General features: G+C 47.1%; 1 protein-coding gene across 4 annotated transcripts in view; it reads right to left on the bottom strand.

Moving 5' to 3' along the window:
* LOC306709103 (RNA binding protein fox-1 homolog 3-like) overlaps nucleotides 1-22,490 on the bottom strand; it is a gene marked incomplete at both ends in the record, with an annotated part of 113,633 nt that overhangs the window by 63,463 nt on the left and 27,680 nt on the right. For 2 of the 4 annotated variants that reach the window (XM_079177132.1, XM_079177133.1), the window contains one exon: nucleotides 14,612-14,737. The exons of the other annotated variants lie outside the window; for them this stretch is intronic. In XM_079177132.1, the coding sequence (XP_079033258.1) occupies nucleotides 14,612-14,737 (126 nt within the window). Of the gene's footprint in view, nucleotides 1-14,611; nucleotides 14,738-22,490 lie in introns of those variants that run through there. 4 annotated transcript variants of the gene reach the window in all.

The following is a 22,490-nucleotide window of genomic DNA, read 5'->3' as shown; positions in this document are numbered from 1 at the left end:
GTAACTTCAAAAATCCCCCCCCCCCCGCTCCCCCTTGTCCCATTTTTATTTATTTTTTTTCCACAAAAGAGATTTCTCAGACATCAGGCCTCGCTTGCTGATTGCCTCTGAACGCTGGTGTTGATTAAAAAGTCAGCATTGTTCAGGCTTTCTTGTTTTCTCTTTCTTGTGGATCCTGGGAGTACAAACAGCTCGATAGGCTGCGTGTGAAAGTCTTCGGGCCTCGTGTCTGACGAGGGACCCGCGGTGAGAGAGAGAGAGAGAGAGAGAGAGGGAGAAGGGGGCCCCGCTCGCCCCGGCTTTTGGAATCCAATAAAGCTCTTTTTATTCCAGGGGCCGGGGCCGACGTGAGGCTAATCTTTGATCTGAACTGGAAGCTGAGGGCTCGGGGAGCAGGGTCCACGCCGCCCCGATTATTTATGGGAACTTCAAAAGGTTTCGCTGATCACACTTGCGTCTCTTATCTGGTGAGCGAGAAAGAAACAGCCACAACAACAACAACAGAACAAAAAAAAAAAGTGACTTTTGGAAAATTCAGAGCATGGAAAGGGGGAGAAAGGTGGGGATGAAGGGCTCAGCGGGGGAGATCTCTCCAGATCAGAAGCGATCAGGGGGCCGGTGTTTGAGGGGCCATCTGCCTGAACCCGCCTCCTGCACCTCGCCGTTCCCATGGAGGAGAGGAATGTCAGGGAACCCCGGTCTCCTCTCCTTCTCAATCCTTTCTTTGCCCTCCCTTTGCTTCCTCTCTCTCTCTCTCTCTCTCCCTCCCCCATCCATCCCCTCCTTCCACTATCGCTCCACCGCCACCTCCGCATCGCATCAGAAATGTGACTGGCCTCAAACTGCTGACTTGCTCACAGTCCATTGAGTTTTCCTCTCCTTATCAAATTACAGCCACCTCAATAACCCACTCGCTGCAGCACGCCGGAAGAAATGAGGTTTTCTCCACCGCCCGCCCCCTGGCACCGCACTCTGTCCCCCTCGCTGGTTTTTTTCTCTCCTCTCGCATTTTTCTTTCAGAAACAGCAGACAGGGGTAAGAAGAAGGGTGTGTGTGTGTGTGTGTGTTTCTTTCACGTGGGCGTACGATCGTAATGTGTCGTACGAGCGCGTGCGAGGGGTGAGGGGGGGTTTGTGGGTAGAGATCGGCTGCACATTGCTGATTTGCCGACGCAGGCCGATGTCCAGATGGCCGGCGCCTTCCGGGAGTTTTTTTTTTATTTACTTCCACCCCAGCAACTGCTCAGTCACAGCAGCCCGCCAAGACCCGGGCGATACCTCCTAGCGTCAGCTATCCTGGGTCACTTCTTCTTCTGAGCCACCGGACGTCAGGAACCAGCCGCCATCTCTCACTCTCTCTCTCTCTCACTACCTCACTCCCCTCCAACAAGAGAAGTACCGCCATGTCTCATGTAGAGAAAATGACACAGCCCCATCACCTGTTATATACCTGCGATGAGAGAGCTTCGGTGGACCACGCAAGGTCATCCGTCTCATTTTGCGAGCGGAGCTGCAGTTATTACAAAGTCAAAATGAAAAGCCTCATCCCGGGTCAGCCGGCTGACAGCTGATGGATGTCATTTAACCTTCCTCGGCAGCTGGTTACTGGTTCAGACACCAAAGTAAATAAGGCAGAGGGAGGAAAGTTTGAAAACACCGGCTCTTTTTTCCCCCCCTCGTGTGGTCGAGTCGCCTTCCGATTGATTGATTTTTAAAGTCAGCAGCATTGATGTGTTTTTTGTTTTTTGAGGTCGTAATTGCCGCTGCGCTAATGCATGCAAATGAGAGTTCAGGATACATACACAGGACCTTGTACACCCCCCACGTACACACACTACTCCTCCAATGTGAATTAACATCAATATTTATCTTAGTTCTATTATCCAATTCTTACCTCATTCACATGCTAATTGCAACAATTACCTTTAAATAAGGGCCCCGGTTCAGAGGAAATAACCTGCTGCTGAGCACTCGAATTACTGACTCGTCACCTGTGTGCGCATGATGCATACACACACACACACACCACACACACACACACACACACACACACACACACACACACACACACACACACACACACACACACACACACACACACACACACACACACACACACGCACGCACGCACGCACGCACGCACGCATCAATCTTGTCTCTTCCAAAATTACATTGCCATACAACTGAACTGCTCTCTCAATTACGCTGCGAGGGAAATGGATTACGACGGTAGTTTGAAACAGGTTGTTTACGTTGTAAATTGTAATAAAACTAAACAAAAAATGCTACAAAACAGCTTTGTTAGGTTGAGGTAACACAACTACTTGGGAAGGTTGAAGGAAATATCCTGGTTTGGCTTCAAACAACAACAAAAATTGTAAAAACAGAACATTGACATCCTCTCTGCGCCGACATCCGCAGACTCATTTGAGACTTATTTGTCAAAAGCAAACGTCATCCACGACAAAACATGTTTCCCTCAAAGCATGATTCACGACGCGGTTTTGCTGTATTGGGTTTGTAATTTGCACAGATACACTGAGACAGCGAGAGAGGATGGAAGACAGAGAAAGTGTGTTAACATCTGGCTTGTGCTGGAGTTTTAAATCCCAGAGCGCCTGACAAAACTACAGCGCAACAACGAGTTCCTACGTATATAATCCTGTCGGTGGCATCGCGGCAGCCGCTCTGACACGAGAAGACAGCAGTGCTCTTGAGGCCAAATGGAGAGCGAACGCTCATGTATAATGATGGAGGGGGGGGGGGGGGATCCCGGAGAGGGTTAACATGAAAGCCCAGCAGAGTGCCAGCCCCGGTTACCTGCGGAGCCGCGGCCCGACGTGCTCTGCCTTCACCCGTTTTATTGGAGGCGACGCCGGCGCGTCAGTGACAGCAGAATGTCCAGGTTGAGTGGGAGTAGATTAGATTAACTCCCCTGTGAAAGAGCCTTGTCTGCTTCCATTGTGCGTCCTGTCTAGTTAAAACGACACAGGTACGCCGCGGCAATAAGCAGGAGAGCGCTGACATCAGAGCTGTGTTGGGAATACTGCCACTGATTGGAAAAACCTACCGAGTATTCTTCAAACACAAACACCGGCAACCGTCTTACATGAAAGATCAAGTGAGTGATTGTTTTAGCGCTGCACCCACCGGACTCTACGCTCGGGTCCCTGAAGGGGTCTTTCCTCCCTGCGAAGGGTTAGAGTTCGACATTGTGGAAGTGCGAAAGGTGTTATTAAAAAAGGCAGAGACTGGAGGCGTCGCTGCAACCAAAACTAAAGGCCTCAAAGCTAACCGGATGGAGACACGGAGCCTAGCGGTGCTAACCGAGTTGTAAACTTCTATCGCCCCCAGGACTGCAGCCATAATCTGCTCAAAGAATCAGCGCGGAACGTAACGAGAGTAGAGGTTCAGACCTCGTCGAGAAAACCCCCCAAAAAGAGAGAGAGAGAGAGAGAGAGAGAGAGAGAGAGAGAGAGACAACATGAACAACGCAAACCAAATAAGTCGGGAAAAATAAGTCAAGAAAATCGAATTCTCCTCCCGGGAGCAATATCAATGCTTCTGAAACTTTCAAAAGGGGGAAAAGAAAAAGTGTAGTAATGCATGAAATAAAAACCGACTGATCCAAAGGATAAAAGTTTTCCTAGTTTGGTGCATGCTGAGTGCCAGCTTCCCTCAAACAGAAATATGCATGAAGAATGATTACCGACGTCACGGCCGTCTCGTCTTTTGGCTGCAAAGCTAAATCTGGGGCGCTGATGACCTTTGCTGATGGCAGAATACCTCATCGCCAAGGCCTCGCCGTCGTAAATTAGTGGACGCGCCGCAAAGATCTATTAGTTTGCTCTTTTATCTGTAATAATCCTGACAGAAGAAATAATATCCCGGCATATTCTGAGCCAAAAAAATAAAATAATAAAAGGGTTTGAAATAATCATTCAAAGTGATGCTTTTGGGGAATGAAAGGAACGTGAAAATGAATTCAGTTTCGATAAATCGAGCGCACTTCGCCGGGGCTGAAGTGAACGGAGGCCGCGGAGTGGGATGGATACCGCGGAGCGCTGTCTGTCTTACGCACACAAACCTCCCCTCGTAAATTATCTTGAGCGATGTAGAATTTATGAGGCAGAGATATCTCACTGCCGGGCCTCATCATTTCCACGGCACTGTCACCATCATTCTCGGCAAAACTGCCCAAACCCCACAGATGAAGAAAAACACGGCCACTGCAGCTCCAGATGGAAAGAAAGGGAAGAAGAGGCTGAAGAAGAGAAAAAAGGGACAGTAAGTGAAATAAAGTGTGTCTGGATGGAGAGAGGGGGGGACCAGAGAATATGCAGAAGCAGAGTAAAGGAGGGGACAAGTGGGACGGGTAGAATCTGCTGTTTACGTCACGAGTCGGGTGAAATGGGAGACCGCTTACATTTCTATTTTATTTATTTCTTACCTCAGCTCGACGATCGCCCTCTACCTTCTTTTTCTTGTGTTCCCTCTGTGTCGGCGGGAGTGTGTGTGTTTGAGTTTGGGTGTGTGTGTGCAGAGAGATTTGGGGGGGGGAGCTTTTAGAGCGCTATCATGGAGTAGGTGGAGGACGGCGGAGTGTATCAGAGAGGGCAGTCCACACATGCTGCCCTGTGAGATTGGATTCTCACCCGTGAAATGTAAGCACACAGGGAAAAAAAAAAGGCGCTCCGCCGCAACAACCTCCTATTTACACAGCAATTTTCCACTCAACGCGACAGAACTAAATCGCATTTGTCTCCCCGCCCGTTGACGCCACGCTGCCCTAGAATTTCATTCACATCCAGTTAATTAGCACTTCCTCTCCCGGCAACCAGAGAGAGAGAGAGAGAGCAATCATTGGACGAAGGCGCGCGGAGTAATTTATTACCGTTTATTACACTTCATTGAAGGAAGCCAGAGTGTGTTGATATTAGAATGATTACTTGTGTTTGTGCTGATAGCAGTCTGTGTGACAGCGAGAAGAAAAGAATCAAAACACACACAAAAAAAGTTATTTACCAAAAACAGCTGGACGGATGAATTCTCTCCCACTACTGCGCCGCTCCAACGTTTCTGGGTGAAAAGCGACGTCTCTCAAGCTTTACTCCCTCCTTTGAAAAGGCTAATTGCTATTCATCCCTCCCTACTGCTGAATGATAATGTTGGAGTTACAATTCTGAGTCATTGAATTAGAAGGAAGGGGATGAATAGAGGAGCAGTGGGCAATGGAACGTCCTCTTCCCCGTTGAGTCTTGACAGCGTGTTACCGTTTAACGGGCTCGCTGCACAAAAATGAGGCAAAAAAACCCTGATTTTCCGACTTAGCATCTCACCATGCACGGAGTTCTGCTTTGACTTCCTCCACTCCGCTGATGGTGAGTAGAATTCATTTGTGGCGCACAACTTATTGAAAGAAAGATAATATCTTTCAGTTTTCTACTTTGGATCATTTACAGTCTTCAGCAGTGATATTTATATTGCTCCACCAACAGCTGTTCACATGGAGGTCAATCTATTCCCCCTCACTGTGCTGTTAACTCACAGACTGGTTGATACAATACTTTATTATGCACCTTTAAAGGCACTGCGTCTACAGCGAGAACAATACCTTATAAAGGTTAATAAACCCTTTATAATGCACGAATTAACAGTTAAAGATCATTTATTTTGCCTTCGTTAGATAATGCTAAAGCCTACATGCATAACGATTGGCTTCCTATCCGTAATGAGCTCTACATGTTGACACAATGCTGTTTCTTCTTCTTCTTTGGGGGATAAGCACAAAAACACACTCAAAGACAGCTCCATGAACACACCCTCCATCATTTTCATGTTAACGGCAGACACATGTGGCCACAAAGAGACCCCCCCCACCATCATCATCATCATCATCATCATCATCATCACTAATGCAGCAGCAGCAGCAGCAGCAGTGGCGGACATAAATTCACTCACGTCGGGGCTGCTTGCACCACCTCTCAAACACACATAAACCCATCCCTTCATCAACTGGCCACACTTACATCTGTCTCTACACACACACACACACGCACTCACACACACACAGAGGCGAATGTGTGAGCCTGCAGAGGCTGTAATCTGTAATTTGTAAGTTCCATTTGTTTTTAACACACACCAAAGCAGCGGTCCTGTGGGACCTAATAAAACCTCATAAGCACGCGGAGAGGAAGCCCGAGGCGCTGCTCTTTCCCACAGATCTCACCTTGATAGATGATTTTAAAAAAACACAGAGGCGTGCTCTGCTAACAATGTGCTGCGAGGAGAACGGCAGACTCTCCATCTGAGAGGGAAAGCGAGGAGGAGGAAGAGGAGGAGGAGGAGGAGGGCTCTGATTTGGGCTAAATTACATGAGCGTCTCTCGTTTCTTACAGATTACCCAAAGAGAAGCAATCAGTGGGAGAAACAAAGTCTGTGCCCCCCCCCCCCCCCCCCCCGCCCTCCCCCACTGCTGTTCATCCTACGCAGAGCTGAGATGAACTCAAACCGAAGGCCCCGTGCTTTTATTTTGAAGTCCTTCACACGATCCTGCGTTGGTAGAGTTAAAGGGAGTAGCCAGCGGGAACCACGGCCATTACTTTATATTACTTCAGCTCCCTAAAAATAAACGTACCAGAACTGGCAATTTCACACCCTCCATCTCTGTGATATAATAATAATAATAACAACAATAATAATAATAATAATAATAATAATAATAATAAGGCTCATTTCTTTTGGAGAAACAAAAATAATTGTGAGTGTGGTGGGCGGAGGTCGACCCCTCTCTGCCCCCCCCCCCCCCCCCCCGGTTTCATTCCAGAATACCTGTAGACCTTTTCAAGGAGAACTTGGAATCAATTTCAAGCCCCATTTCATTTTATTCGCCCGTACATGCTGACCCACAACAGCATAGTTCAAATATTGATCTCCTTTAGCGGGTGACCCAGGGAGCCTCTTGGTAGTCAAACACACTGTGCAGATGCATCCTTTAAAAAAATAAAACATGTTATAATGAGCGGGGGAGCAGGAAGTCCCCGGGCCCGTTGGACGGGAGGAATCGCTCCCTCACACGTGGTTCTCCATGCAACACGCCCGCCGCTCCGATGAAGACGGATAATGACCTTTTGAAAAACAAAATTCCAGTGTTTGCCTGGAGATCTATTTGTCAGCAGCAGCAGCAGCAGTGTGACTCCTGGCAGTTGGAGGCACGCTCGCAGGAGCACAAGGAGAAGCGGTAATAACGCTTTGCTGTTCACCACTGCCATTAAGCCGCTGGTGATAAAAAGGTGCAGTGCCTTTAATGGCTCGTGATAGCTCCCGTTTTTCCTTTTTTTTCCTTGTGCTTTCACTTGTACGGCCACTCTGTTAACTCAGCACACGGGGTAATACGTCTCATTTGAGAGGATCCCGCCGAGAGGAGAATGCTTGAAGGACAGTGTGAGAGTGACACTACATTATAAACATACTAATCACAGCTGGCTGAGATACTGCAGTAAAGAAATAATTGGACTCAAGCTGGTCTGGCTGCTTAAGCATTTCAGCGTGCCATTTGCAGAAATAGAAAAACCTCAGGACAGATTATATTATCACGGGGAGGGGGGGGAGGGGAGGCTCCAAATGGTTTCTACTGCGAGGTTATCCTGCTGTAACGGTGTGTGTGTGTGTGTGTGTGTGTGTGTGATGCTCCTGCAGTGTAAAGACAGGGAGGTGTTGTGTTGTGTGTCTTGCCCCCCCCCCCGTCCCCCCGTCCTCGCTCTGGGTCTCCGTTTGACCTGAAGGAGCGCTCAAGCAAACTGCGTGGCAGAGATTCCAGCAGCGAGCGGACATTCCTGTAGATGTATTAAACGGCCTGAGTCGGGAGAAAAGAAGGGCCGCCGCAATGCAGATCTGACAGGAGTGAGTGTCAGCAGCCCTCTGCAACCTGCAGCCTTTACATCACATCACTACTCCACTTCATTTATTTAACACCTTTCACACCATCACGCAGCTCCACGGAGCTTAAAACTGCACCTTTTTTAGACTTCTGCAGGACTTATAACGACAACAATGAACAGTAACAGGGCAATAAATAGGCTCAAGAGACTAAAGGCCTTTACACACCAGGGACTTTTATTGTGAAAGGTAAGAACGGTCTGTGCTGCCTTTGTAAAGGTGGAAAGGATTAATAAAGTTGTTGTTTCGTAAATACAGACGCACGTCTGTACGTGATTGGTCGCTTGATGTGTGAAGATCTTTAGACTTAAGAACTTTTAAGTTAAAGCCGGACTTCAGAGAGAAGACTTAAGGTTTCTTCTAAAGGTGTTCCACATCAGGAGCCCCCCTCGCACCTTCAGGCAGACCGGTCCAGAGACCAGAGACCAGGACCACGGTGGCTTAACAAAGACTCCCGACGCGTTTATATAGAGACAAAGAAAACCTTCAACCCAATTCTAAAACGGACTCATTATGAGTTATATGAGCTCTCGTTTTTAGACAAACAAGAGAAAACAAGAGAGGGTATCTCTTTGTGGTGGTTTTGTTTACTTCTTTCATTCAAATCAACATTTTACATCATTTTACTTCTAACTTCTTGGCGCGTCAACAACATTTTTTTGTTTGAGAACTTTAGTTTCTTTTGTTGACTGAAAGAAAAAGAAAGTAATGAAATGCAGGCATGGCAACGCGCCATGACTCCCAGATCTTTGATGACCCCGGTATTAATGAATAGCTTCATTACAAACCTTGGTAATTATTGTGAGGCGAAGACATCTGCAACACCAGCTTTGTTTTCCAGAAGTGGAGCATGAATTAGCATCAGCCGCGGTGCGAATGCTAATTCATTGCCGCTATAGGTCCTAAATATAAAGACAGGAGCACAGCAGGCCACCGCTCAACATTAACGACTGAGGATATTCAGCACTATCGGCAAAATGTAAATACACTTTTATCGATGCAGCGCGTGTGCAACGCCCTGCAAGCATCCACCTACAGGTAGACAAATAAATATCGAAATATATATATATGTATATATGTATATATGTATGTAAATATACATGTTGAAAACACAGCCCCCCCCCTCGTGGAAAAGCTCTGCTGGTGAGGAAATCTACGGCTGTTTGTTTGTTGAGCCATTCTTCTATACAGGGAACACATTTAATTTTGTTCCATTTACAAAGGTCTAGTGGAGTAAGACGGTGGGTAGCCTTAACACACACACACACACACACACACACACACACACACGTCAGCCTCACTGTGAAGTCTCTGTAAAGAACAAGGCAGCACTCGCTCACACACCAAATGAAATTTCAAAATAAACGACTGAGCTGTGATTTACAATTCTCCTCCGGGGCGGAGAAAAGTGAGAAAACATTTCAATCAGTCCCTCCGCCTTTGTTATGCTGCTATGAATCAGCTGTTTAAGGGACAAAACAGCTGAACGGTGAGAGAGAGAGAGAGAGAGGGAGAGAGACAGAGAGAGACAAAGAGAGAGAGAGAGACAGAGAGAGAGAGAGAGAGAGAGAGAGACAGAGAGAGAGAGAGAGAGAGACAGACAGAGAGAGAGAGAGACAGAGAGAGAGAGACAAAGAGAGACAGAGAGAGAGAGAGAGAGAGAGAGAGAGACTTCACACCAACACATTGAACATATTGAGGTGCATTCCAGAGCTCATGAAATTGGGCTTTTAAAGTTTTTATTTTATTTGTGCCTGATTGAATCAGAGTGAGCTCGGCTAAAATGGCATCGTTTTGTGATATAATGGAATATTTCAGCAGAGGAAAAATCAGATATCTTGTGAGAGCGGACGTAACAAACACCTAAACAATAAGACCAGAGCTTCACTTCAAGTGGTTAACGTACACGACGTGTTCGTCTGTCTCTTAAAACCTTCTTACTTCCTGTTTGTGGCTCTCAGCTCCAAGCCCATTGGCTCTTCCAGACGATTTACAAACACAGATATATCGTTTTTATTCTTTATAAAAGGCTCAGTAACTTCCTAAAGCAGATGGTCACTCTAGGTTTCAACAAATGTTACTCAAACTGGGGGAAGTCGTGCATTTGTTGGGGACTATTTTCAGCAGCGGATCGATCCACATTTTGGTGCTCTTGTGCGTATTAGTGGCAGCAGGACGGTGTGTGTGTGTGTGTGTGTGTGTGTGTGTGTGATTGAGTCAAGAAGCACAGAGGAAGAGGAGGAAGACGAGGAAGATATCATTGTGACACACAATCAGAGTTTGTTTGGTCGGTTTTGGGATTTGATGACAATATTAAAAATATAAAATATTACCAGCTTTACTCTTTGAAGATGATGGGAGCACATAACAGTCTAATAGTGGATCGAAACAGACCCGACCCAGTCCCGAGAGGTCGGGGGGGGGCGGTGGTCTCGCTGAGTCCCGCTTGAAACCCGACGAGGCCGCGGCTCATTTCTCAAACTCATCTCCGATGCACCCACACCGGCCTAACGAGAGCCGTGTAGGGACAGAAAACTATTAGGCCTCCCCGGTTACAGGCAGCGTCTCCATTTACAGCTGTCAATAGTACAGCCCGGCCGACAATAATTGTCCCCCAGGAAGGAGCCGCCACTGCGCAGTTCCCCACCCCCACCCCCCCGAGACCGCCAACCCGAATCCTTCGATATCCAAAGTCCCTGTGAATAGCAGCGCTCTGGGAGGCAGGATCAAGGCCTGAACCGAGGGGGAAGTGTGTCACGAGTATTCCCAGTCCTCTCCTCTCCGCATCCCTCGCCTTTATCCAGATGTATCAGTGTGTGTGTGTGTGTGTGAGAGAGGAGGGAGTCGCTTCCAGTACAGTCGTAGAAAAGAGATCAGCGTGAGTAGGAGGAGGAGGAGGAGGAGGAGGAGGAGGAGGAGGAGGCCGCTGAAACCAGAGAGCCCGGGCAATTCCTTTCAGGATCCACCGACATAAAAGGATCGCCTCTCCTCGGTGACCCAAACCGTTTAGAACGATACCGAAGCCGTGTACAGTTAAGGGGGGGGGGGGGGGGGGGGGGGGGAATTCAAAACAGCCCGACCAAAGAAGCCACAAAAAAGAAATCAATAGACGCAACAATAACAATAGACATCAGCGCGGCGGAATGCCATGATAGAAAATCCAATTACAAATCAAAGGGAGGCAATTTTAGAAAACGGGAGATCTCGAGATAAGTCCGATGCAAAAAACCGAGAGAGAGAGAGACAGACAGAGAGACAGATAGAGAGAGAGAGAGAGAGACAGAGAGACAGACAGAGAGAGAGAGAGAGAGACAGAGAGAGAGAGAGAGACAGACAGAGAGAGAGAGAGAGAGAGAGAGAGAGAGACAGAGAGACAGAGAGAGAGTTGTGACATGAAGACAGCAACAACTGCTGCTTTTTCTCCCTCTTTAGACGTAAGTAACACCCTGCTCCCCACCCAAAAGCATCGTCTTAGATAATAGAGTTACATTTACGAGCTTTGCCATATGCCCACCCAGCGCCTGGTAAATAGAAAATCCATGAGATGCCATGTTTTTATGGCTCTGAAGACAGCCACTAACTACCACGAGCAAACCTGAGCCCCCCCCCCCCCCACACCGTCAGCTTCGGCTTGTGCCATAAATATATTCATACTTAAACACGGGCCTTCGGCAGCAACCATTGCATCCCCGTAAAAAAAAAGAAAAAAGAAAAGCCTCCCCACACTGGATTCATAACTCCCTCAATATCCAGCGCCATAACTCATGAACCGAGCCAGGAGAGCAGTGACATCATCCTGCGGAGGCGATGGAGCCGGCACCCCGCGTGGTGGAGAAACTCTCCCCGTGTCGAGGAAGAGGGACGGCCCTTCAGAGGCGTGCGTGTGTGATACCGCCACTTTCTTCTTCTTCTTTTTCTTTTTTTTTGTAATCAGAAGCCCACAGTTCTCCCACCACACCGCAGGGAGTCTCTCCTTGTGTTAATGAAAACAAACATTTAGCCGGGATTTATATGCGGCGCAGCCCGACTACAAAGAGCATCAAAGCGAACTGCCGGGGAAACGCACACCCAAACACTGCTGCACACAAATAAAGGCAAGGTATGCTTCACTAATCTTTTATGTAATAAACTCCTGTCTGCCTGTGATATCACGCGGCGCCATGTTCGCACATAATAAGCGAAGCTGTTTCAGGGAAAGGGCCCAAACTTAATACAGTGTCTTATTTGAAATGCAAACAAACGGGCGAGGCGAGGGGCTATCACCTCAATCTATTCCCCTTCTGTTCTCTGGCTGTCATCTCGGCATGTCGACGCTGCAGCCCTGCACTGTGGCGAAGGGGAGGGAGGCAGGAGAGTGGGGTGGGAGAGGAGGGGGGGACGGGAGGGGGGGCAGCATCCTACGAAGGATTGGTGATGTGGGAGGAAAAGGATGCTGGTGGAGCGGGAGGAGGGGGGGGGGGGCACAGTGTGATTCAGAGGGTTGTTTCCCCTCACAGCGCTGCAGGGCGAGGATTTACCGCAAAGGGGGGGGTGAAAAAAAAAAAGAACAAAAGCTGCAGATACATTAAAGAGGATTTGAAACAAAAAGGGACGCTTCATGAAAATAGCACACAGGAAGTTTCAATTTCATTTTAAAGGGAACCTACTGTGGACACACAGGTACACACACACACACACACACACACACACACACCCCCCCCCCCACACACACACACACACACACACACACACACACACACACACACGAGAGGCTTACCGGTCATTGGGAGGATTTGGATGTAACGGGGATGTAGTGGAAGGTAAACCCACCTAAACTCAGGAGAGGAGCTCGGGAAGCTTTTTTCTTTTTTTGTTTGTAAAAGATGTAAAATATAGTTGTCATCAAAATAAAAATAAATGTTAGAAACATGAAGTTGGAGGTGCTTAAAGGAAAACAAGAATCTTTAGTTTGAATTGTTAGGATTAAAAGGCAGATCGCCGAAATAATTTCCCTTTTTAAAAAGAATAATCTGTGAATACGAGGCCTTGGCTCCTCTTCAGTGTGTGTTTTGGTGGCACCTGGTTGTCCACATGCCTGCCTGCCTACCTCCCCCCCCCCCATCCCATCCCATCTCATCCCATCCCCGGCTGGCCGGCGGGGTGTGCCCGCTTTGGACAGATGGGTGGGAGGGGGTGAGGGACCATTACCATGATGGTGGGGGAGAAAGGGGGAGGAGGAAGACTCAAAACGGGAATGTTTCCACTGCGAGAGCAGCCTCACCGTTATTTCCCCTCAATCAGGAACACACACTGTTTACTGCTACACATGCAGCTGGTAGTAAAAACTGAATTGGACGCTCGACCCCCCTTCATCCCCCCATCAGTAACAGCACTCCCCGTCCCCAACTCGCTGAATTAAAGCATGTGAATAATTCAGCAGACAGACAGGCACACGGGCTCTTAAGAGTCACCTTGTTGTTGATTTTTTTTCACCTCCCTTCAGAAAATTGCAGTCTTCAGGTTTCACAAAACAAGGGGATCAGTGACAGAATCAATTTCCAAAGGAGGAGGACGAAAACAAAAAAGAAAAGGAGGAAAATCAATGTTAATTTGCAGAGATATCTAATTATTCAAAGTGTTGTCACTCGCCGGTGATCGCCATTAGAAAAATGAAGGGGTGTGTGAGAGATTGAAGAGCTTGCTGTGGCCTTTGTGATGAATCGAGACGATTTGAAAGAAGTTTTAGTGTAATTTTACAAGTTCTGAGTGAATCTGTGGCTTTTATTCTATCGGTACAGCGAGACTTTACAACGTGAAACATCACAGGGAGGAGTAGAGAGGAGGAAAGAAGAAACTCCTCCTTCAATAATTCACAAACAGTTTTCTATTCGTTTTCACATAATAGAACTAAAATGCACTTTGAGTACAAATATATTTCTTAACATTGAAATACCAGCGGTGTAATAAAACGATTAATACAGGAGGCCACGCAGCTCCAACTTCCAGATTTTATGGGTTAAAAATTTAAATATAATGTATCGTTTTCTTTGTAATCAGATTAAATATCTTAAAAATGTTGAGCAGATCCAGTTCAGACGTCAGATTAAGTGACATATTTAGAATGTATGCTGCACACATGCAGATACATTAAGGTTTCTACATAATTGAGTGAAGACATCCGTAGAAAAAAGTGAAGAAGAAGAAGAAGTTGTCTCATCTCTGCAGAGACAGGCGACGGGAAGCAGCAGCACAACAAACCCAAACACATCCGAGCACAATGAGTCATGAGGCGGCTACATGTACACAAACACCACGTCACAGCAACCCTAATTCACTGCTTTATTACGCTCAAATAAGGGAGGAGGGGGGAGGAAGAGTGGGGGAGGGAATGAAGAACAGGATGGTCGAGAGGATCAAATTAAAGAAGCGACCCCCCCCCCCCCCTTTATTTGTCTCTCCCACAAAGCCAGGGTGAGGGTCAAGGGTGAGGTGGGTGAAAGTGCGCAGAAGGTAACGACACACAAAAGCGAGCGCGATGCTATCACGTGCCGCCGCGGAGCGCACGGAGGAATGGAAGGCAGAGAGGCGAGAGAGAGAGCGAGAGAGAAGGGGGAGAGAGCGCGAGAGAGAAGGGGGGGAGAGGGAGAGAGAGAGAGAGAGAGCGCGCGACATAAGCGAGTTCCGTTCAGTCTTACCTCGGGCAGGTAGAGGAAGGCAGGGGGACACTGGAGCGAGTGTGGTAGCATCCCGGAGCCGGAGAGCAGCAGGCAGCCGGAGTTGGCCATGGAGCTCAGCGTGGGGTGACGGGACGCTTTGCGCATTTAGCAGGGAGATCCTTTCGCTCTACTCTCTCTCTCTCTCTCTCTCTCTCTCTCTCTCTCTTCGGATCACCTCCCTTTCTTCTGCCTCCTCTTCGCCTTTTAAATTTCCCTTTTGCTGGCTTTTGTGTCTCTATTGAAGCTGAAGCAGGGAGGCGAGCGGCGCGCAGACAATGTGCATGTTCCACCTTTATCACTATTGCACTCTCTCTCCCTGTGTCTCTCTATAGGACTCTCTCTCTCCCCCCTCTCGCTCTCTCTCTCTCTCTCACTATCCCTGACGCCACTCTGTTTACTTTGAGCGCGATAAAAGCCAACATAAGCATTCAGACACAGAAGGGGAGGTTCTGTGCAAGCCGAGGAGGAGGAGGAGGAGGGTGAGGAGGAGGAGGAGGGGTTGTAGAGCCGACAGGGGGTTGGGTAGGTTAGGGTGGGGTTATAAAAGTGGTGGTGGTGGTAGCAGTGAGGGAGGGGTTACTGATGAAGTCCCCGATGGATTCGTACATCAAACGGGCGGGTGAATAACAGAAGGGATGTGAATGACATTAGAACAGCTGATCCTGGGCATTAGCACCTAGTGGAACACTGCATGCTTCCTTTTAATTGCGGCCCCCCCACACCGCAAACACACACATAAACACACACACACACACACACACAGCCCATCCTCGGTGGCCGGCACCACCTCCCTCTCCCGTGTGCGTGCTCAAGGACACACACTGTACAGCATGTATAGCAGACATACATATCTGAGAAGCCGGAGGAGAATGCATTAAAACAAAAGCAGGCGGTTATTATGTGACATCCTTCTTCATCTGCCCGTGCGAGCTGTTAATACGCACCCAGCCATGCATGTACTGTCGAGCGCCCGCTAAACAGTACACACGCTAAACAACTCAGGGCTTCCTTTTTTTAATGTATCTTTTTTTTTCTTCTCTCCATTAATTCTGTTTGATGCCGCTTTAAAAGCAGCGGACAAAGAGAATGCACAAGATGGATTCTTTACATCACAGGCGCCAGACGCCCATTACCTTAAAGATGGAGGAAACGCAGGGAAATCTACCTCTAATCTCATCCAACACAACCCAAGCTTCAGAAGCTTGATGTCTCAGCAGAGATTAGTGGAACATGGGCCACCGCCAGCGTACGCCAAGGTGTGGTTCCTCTTGATCTTATGATTCCTCTTAATACAATCAAGTCAAGTCAATTTATATTTATAAAGCCCAAAGTCACAAATTTGCCTTTAAGGGCTTTGCAATCTCTACAAAATACAACGTCCTGTATCTTTAGATCCTCCAGCGTGATGCTATCACATGCCACCACGGAGCGCCCGGAGGAATTAAAGGGACGGATGCAGAGGGATCGAGACTCAAAAGATCCAACTTGGTCCTTACGAGATGATTTCTATCTTTACGGGTGGCTTATTTATATATGTATTTTATTCTCCAGCGATTCAAGAAGGTCTAGTGTTGTGCTCGTTGACGGCTGTTTCCCCGGTTGGAAAAACAACTAAGACAATCAGAGCTCTTTAGGCAGGATTAAGAAGAGGGATGTTATCTTCCTGTGCCAGAGCCAGAATAATGGCAACAGAAAAATTGCCTCAAAAAAGGCGACAAGCTTGGATTAGATTGACGCAGCTGTGCGGGTTTTGGGAAATCAACTTAATGCTTGAATGTGCTTCTGCAGGCTGATGTTAGCAAACGGGGGTATTTCAGAAACATGTTAGGGCCGTTGTTCATTACAGCTCTATGCATTTTGAGTATAATGTTTACGTGTGTTTTCACGTTTCATGAATATGTTTCATATCAGCCTCTTATTACCCGTGTGAAATGATTGGTCAGGTTTGCTTAAGGTGAGAAAAAGATCATGTTTTTTTGTTATAACAATGTAACAACGTAACAGTTTAACAACGTAACAATGTAACAACGTAACAACGTAACAATGTAACAACGTAATAATGTAACAACGTAACCTAACAACGTAATTGTAACGCAATGTAACAAATTAACACAACGACGTAACGACGCAACAGAAGGAACAACATAACGAAATAACATAAGGTAACAACGCAAGGTAACATAACGGAACGACGTAACGATGGAAAGACGTAACTACCGTCAATCTATAACAACCGCCGTTAGCGTTAAAGCGTTAAATTACAAACAGAAAGTCAACATTTACTTTTGGTTTTGCTCTCACCGAATGCAAAAATCGCATCGCAGAAACGTACAATGCCGACACGTTTTACCGGCCACCGGTTTGGCATCTTCAGCCTCACAGTCAGTAACAACTCTTAAACGCTCTTCTTTCCTTCACAGCTCCCGTGTCCACCGAACACGACGTAGACGGGACGGAGACGCATGTCGTCAGGGTTACCGAGACGTTTCCCTCCGCGAGTACATTACCTGAAGTGTCACCTTCTACGTTTTTTGTGCTTCGGCCACTCCGACAGTAATAACAGGGTCCTGCTGTGGGAGACGCAACACGACCACAGAGAAGAATTAACGCACCCCGGGACGCTCACTCTGCAGATTAAACAATTCCAAGCAGGCAGCAGGGGGACGGCTGACCCCTAATTACACATTCAGACTTGTATTTCATGAACTCAGCTGAAAGAAAGTGTCTGATGAAACACCAGTAACTCAAACAAATCCTCACCTCCATTAGCAGACAGCTTTATTGCCAGTGTGCGGCCTCACTCCTGGATAATTGTCCTGATTGTTTGATACAAAGATCAGTCATCGCAGATATGTGACGCGGTTGATGCCAAGCGGTTTGCCGTCGCCTGCTAAAGACAGGAATCCATCTCCCTGTGTGTGTTTCTGTCTCTTGCCTTTACTCGTTTTTCTTTCGCTCTGTCTGTCTGTCTGTCTGTCGGTCTTTCTGTCTCACCCAGTTAATAATTCAAATGAGCACTGCCAGATCACTCCCTTCAAAGGGAGTTGCTGGAATGTTCTCAACAGTGCCTTTTCTTTTTGTCATGTGAAATCAAAGCCCTCAAACACAGCGGAGAGATATCCTCGGTTAACTCCGCACACTGGCTGTTCTGCCAATTAAAGAAAGATCAACAACCGCTGCGAACGGCTCAAAGTTGATCACTAAGAGAAAAAGAAAAAACAAGTGATCTCAGTCATTATCATCCTCATCAATTTTTGTCACTGTCGCCCTTTGTCTTCCTCTATTTCCTTCCTGGAGGCGCAATCACCACATCGCTGTGGTGGCCCCGTAATAATCAGCATAATCATTATTACCACAATCACCATCATCATCGCCGAGCACTGTCAACTCCGTCATGTCTGTCTCCTGAGCCGGTGTCGCCCGTTATAGAGCAGGATTTACCCTCCGAGGATTTACCGAGTCTGCATGTTTGTGGATTTGTGCAGGTGTGCACACGTTTTGTGTTGAGTCCCCCGACTCGTGAGATTCAGCTGATTTGAGGCATCACAGGATTTTTAAATCCGCTTTTAATCTCCTCACAGAAACATCCACCAACATCCGTCTTTGTGTACGAGACACCGGCATCGGGCGTGACAGAAGATATGGAGTGGTTTGTCTATGGAGCCGGTGTTATTTAAATGTGCTCCTCAAGAAAAGGAAAAAAAAAGGTTGAAAGCAGCAGTTCTAGCAGTAAAAAGCCATCACATGCACTGGGAGCTCAGTCAGCAATAATCAAAGGCGATACAAGCGGAGACTAATGGGGCCCAAACGATCGGCGGAGCATTCCTGTTCTCCACTGTTTATCGTATGACCGCTGATCAATACGGCCCACTCGCACTAATCTTCATAAGAGATGACTGTTTATTTCCCTTAACTCCCATCACTCTGACAGTGGAGGAAGGAGTACCCAGATCCTCCACTTAAGTAAGAGTAGCAGCGTAAAATAATCCATTAGTGCAAAAAGGGGCTGCGTTCAAGACGTTTCTCCTTCTGTGTGAAATGTAGTTAAGTATCAGAACATAACTGACGGCTGAATGTTTCTGTTTTTATTGATATGTTTGCCCTGTTTCATCATCTTTCTATCATTGATTATTAGCCTTTTTTTAAAAAGCCAGTGTAGCATTTAGGGGGATCTTTTGGCGGAAATGGAATATATTATTAACGAGTATGTTTTCTTCAGTGTACAATCACCTTGTTACCTCAGAATGAGCCGTTTATATCTACAAGTGGGAGAAGTTTCACTTGGTTGCAATCTGCAACCTGATTATTTTCTGAGAATTTTTCTTCCCAAAGCCTGTTTCCATAAAGAATGTTTCACTTTCAAATGTACTTACTTCCTAAAAGTATCGAAATGTAAATATATTGAGTCTAAAATGACTGAAATCAGTCGATGAAATGCCCAAATGTGTGTGTTTAAAAAAAATATTCTACTGTAAAGCACCCCCAGGCTGCTAAACAGTGATGGAACTAATATCAAGTGATTAGTAACTACAACGGTCAGAGAAGCTTCTGAAATGCAACGGAATAGAAATAGGAAGTAACAAACGTGAGAAATCCTCAAGTTAGGCCTCAAGAAGGTAGCTGAGTAAATGCACTCTGCACGCGGACACAGTGTGAACAACACACGCATCACAATGAAGGTTATGCACAGACTTATGCACAGAGACAAACTTTGAGTGGAAGTTAATATGGAACTCTGACATATTCTCCATCGGTCACAGGGTGGAGGATAATTAGTCCATCTGAGCCACTGATGTGATCAGTGGAGTTGTGGAGGAGATTGTGGAGTCCGACGGGGGAGGGGGGGGAGCTACACAACCCCACCGGACACACAACCGAGACCTCTGGAGACGCACTCTGAAGAAAAACAAAGCGGCAGTGTTGGTGCTGGTGGGTTTTGTTGAGACGCTGGCGAGGCCTTTGGAGGGGCACCCTTGAAGTGCCCCTCTGACAGGCTTCCTCATTATCTGGCATCTCCAGAGTGCCGGCCAACCCCGCTGCAGAAGAGGGGGGCACGAGGACGCCTCGATCAGCCGGCCCCGCGGGCACTCTGAGAGGGGAGGGTTGTGCTCTCGCTAAAGGTCCGCTGATTATATCTCAGGCCCGGAGCTTCAGGGATCCCCACTAATTAAAGGTTGTGTCATATCTGTTAGAGATAACAAACCTACGGAGCTCATCTTTTTCTTCTTCTTCTTTTTAAATCAGGGGGTCTATTTTACAGACGTCCCTCCTCCTCCCCCGCGTTCTCGGGCATCTCGTCAGGTGGCAGGCTCGGTCTGTATTCAAGGCTGACCGGCTTTTGTGCACCCAGAGGACGGGGTTCCTGTTTAACCTGCCTTCACCCATCTCGGCGTGCCAAGCGTTGTGTTGCGGAGGCATCGAAGATCCTTTGTCTGGAGGCATAATTAAAGCTCTCGTTCATTATTTCTTCACTTTGAGCGCAGATCTGAGTAATTAGGAGGCAGTGCCACAGGGAGGTGTGTGCGGCGGGGGTGGGGTGTGTGTGTGTGTGCGTGTGGTGGGGGGGGGTAGCTTTCATGGAACACCACACATGCCTGCACTCATATAAACTAGAAGAAAACGTGCCTGTACACACACACACACACACACACACACACACACACACACACACACACACACACACACACACACACACACACACACACACACACACACACACACACACACACACACACACACACACACACACACACGGGAGAAAACGCACTTCAGCACCAAATGAGCCGCATTCATCTCCCACCTATCTTTGGATGCCGATATCAGGCTCCGAGTGAAGTATGCTTTTCCCCCCCTCAAAGCTGTCATGTACTAATGCATTGATTAAAAATTGTTTGATTAAATGGACAGTTAAGGGACGAAACTGCGAGAGCGATCTGTGATCCATGCCTCGATTGGACGCCGGCTTTTTGCAGGCGTTTCGGAGCCGAGGCACTTGCTTCTCTAATGGATTTTGAAACAGAGCCTGGCTTTTATATGGTGCCATTCATCCTCATATGTTTTCGCCCTGCCACGTCTCACAATCACTGCTTCTTTATGGCAAACTAATGCACCGAGTGCTAAGATCAGCAGGTTGGCTCTGGCCATCGCTCACCGAGCTGCGGCCAGATATTAGGACGTTTTTTTTTGTTTTTTTTTACGAAAGCTTCCACCGGAGGAGGCAGAGCAGAAACCGAGAGGTACTGACTCTGCCTCCCACACCGTCATACATCAACCCTCCACCCCAAACACACACACACACACACACACACACACACACACACACACACACACACACACACACACACACACACACACACACACACACACACACACACACACACACACACACACAGAGCCACCGCTACTCCTGCTGCTTCGACAAGGAAGAAGAGGAGGGGGGTTGATGGAGCTTTATGGCTGCGGACAGTCGACGTCAATACATCGAGCGCTTTACCACCCTCTTATCCAAAGGTCTGGTGTGCTCGCGGCTACAAAGCGCATAGGCCAGTGTGTGTGTGTGTGTGTGTGTGATAGTCCTCGGTGGTGGGTGGAAGACGGGGAAGGGTTTTTTGTCTAGGCATGGTGGGAGACAGGCAAAGCGGGGGCGATGGCTCACGCCCCGTTGGCCCTCCAGGCCGAGAGAAGGCTGTGATAGAGAGAGAGCTGACAGGGCAGAGGGACGGCCCGAGCATGGAAATCACATCAGATCAATGATGAAAAATTCAGTGGCGGACGAAGAGTCGCTCTCGGGGACGATGTCACGTGGCGCATGTAAGCGTGTGACTACTGAATGTACACGAGGAGGCTAATGTGTCAGCCAGCACACACACACAGTCGCCCATTTTGTCTTCCGGGGTTGGGAACAAATGAGCTTTAATAGCAGACAGGAAATGAATGCGAGAGAAGTGCTTGTACTTGTATTTGTTTACCCGTGTAGGCATTTAAAATTAAAAGTTTGTGTCTGGGGCTTTACAGTCTGTAGCGCATAGATCGTCATCATCATCCACCCCTCAACCCTCAGTTACCCCCCAAAAAAGTCCTCTTACCAACTATCAAAACCATCCATGTGACTAACACCAGTCTACAAACACAGGTACGCACTGTACATTATTTGACTGTAAATTCACAGTATATTACCGGCTATCAGTTGCATTATTTTAACAGGACGGTATTGTAACATGTTCACAGTAAATCATTGTGAAATAACAGGTTTACTGTGACTTCACAGTAGCTATGTCAGTATATTACTGTGGTGTAGCGATATGTTGCTATAGAATAACTGTAATTAACTGTAACTAGACAGTAAATGTCTACCAGAGTACTGTGGTGTAGCAGAATGTTGCTGTATAATTACTGTAATTAACTGTAACTTCACAGTAAATGTCCAGATTACGGTGTGGTTTGGTTGCTAACGTTCTGAAAGTTTTTAGCTCATTTATCTCCTGCAGACATGATCCTTTGTGTTTTGTGTTGAGTGTAGTATCAGGTAGAGTCAGGCAATTCAATTTTACACAGTAAACCATGAAATTAGGAATATTTGTTAATTAACGGAGATTATTTCTTGGGTGTTTAGCTCTCGATTTAACATCCCTGGCAATTCATTTACTCAATTAGCCAAATAAATTACATTATCTGGTTATTTATTCCCAAAAACTGATAATCAAAATGTATTATTTTTTATGATACATGTTGTTATTTCATAAACCAAAAAAATAGGATTTTGTTGACATTGTCCACAGTATTGGGAGTACATTTCTTCAGGCGTGTCGGTGCTGCTCTGTTGTACACTAACTTAAACCTTAACCCTTATTTTAGCTTT

This window comes from Pholis gunnellus (genome assembly GCF_910591455.1).
Source record: "Pholis gunnellus genome assembly, chromosome: 17".
Classification (NCBI taxonomy): Eukaryota; Metazoa; Chordata; class Actinopteri; order Perciformes; family Pholidae; genus Pholis; species Pholis gunnellus.
The sequence above is the reverse complement of the archived record's forward strand: the minus strand, read 5'-3'. Positions and strand labels throughout refer to the sequence as shown.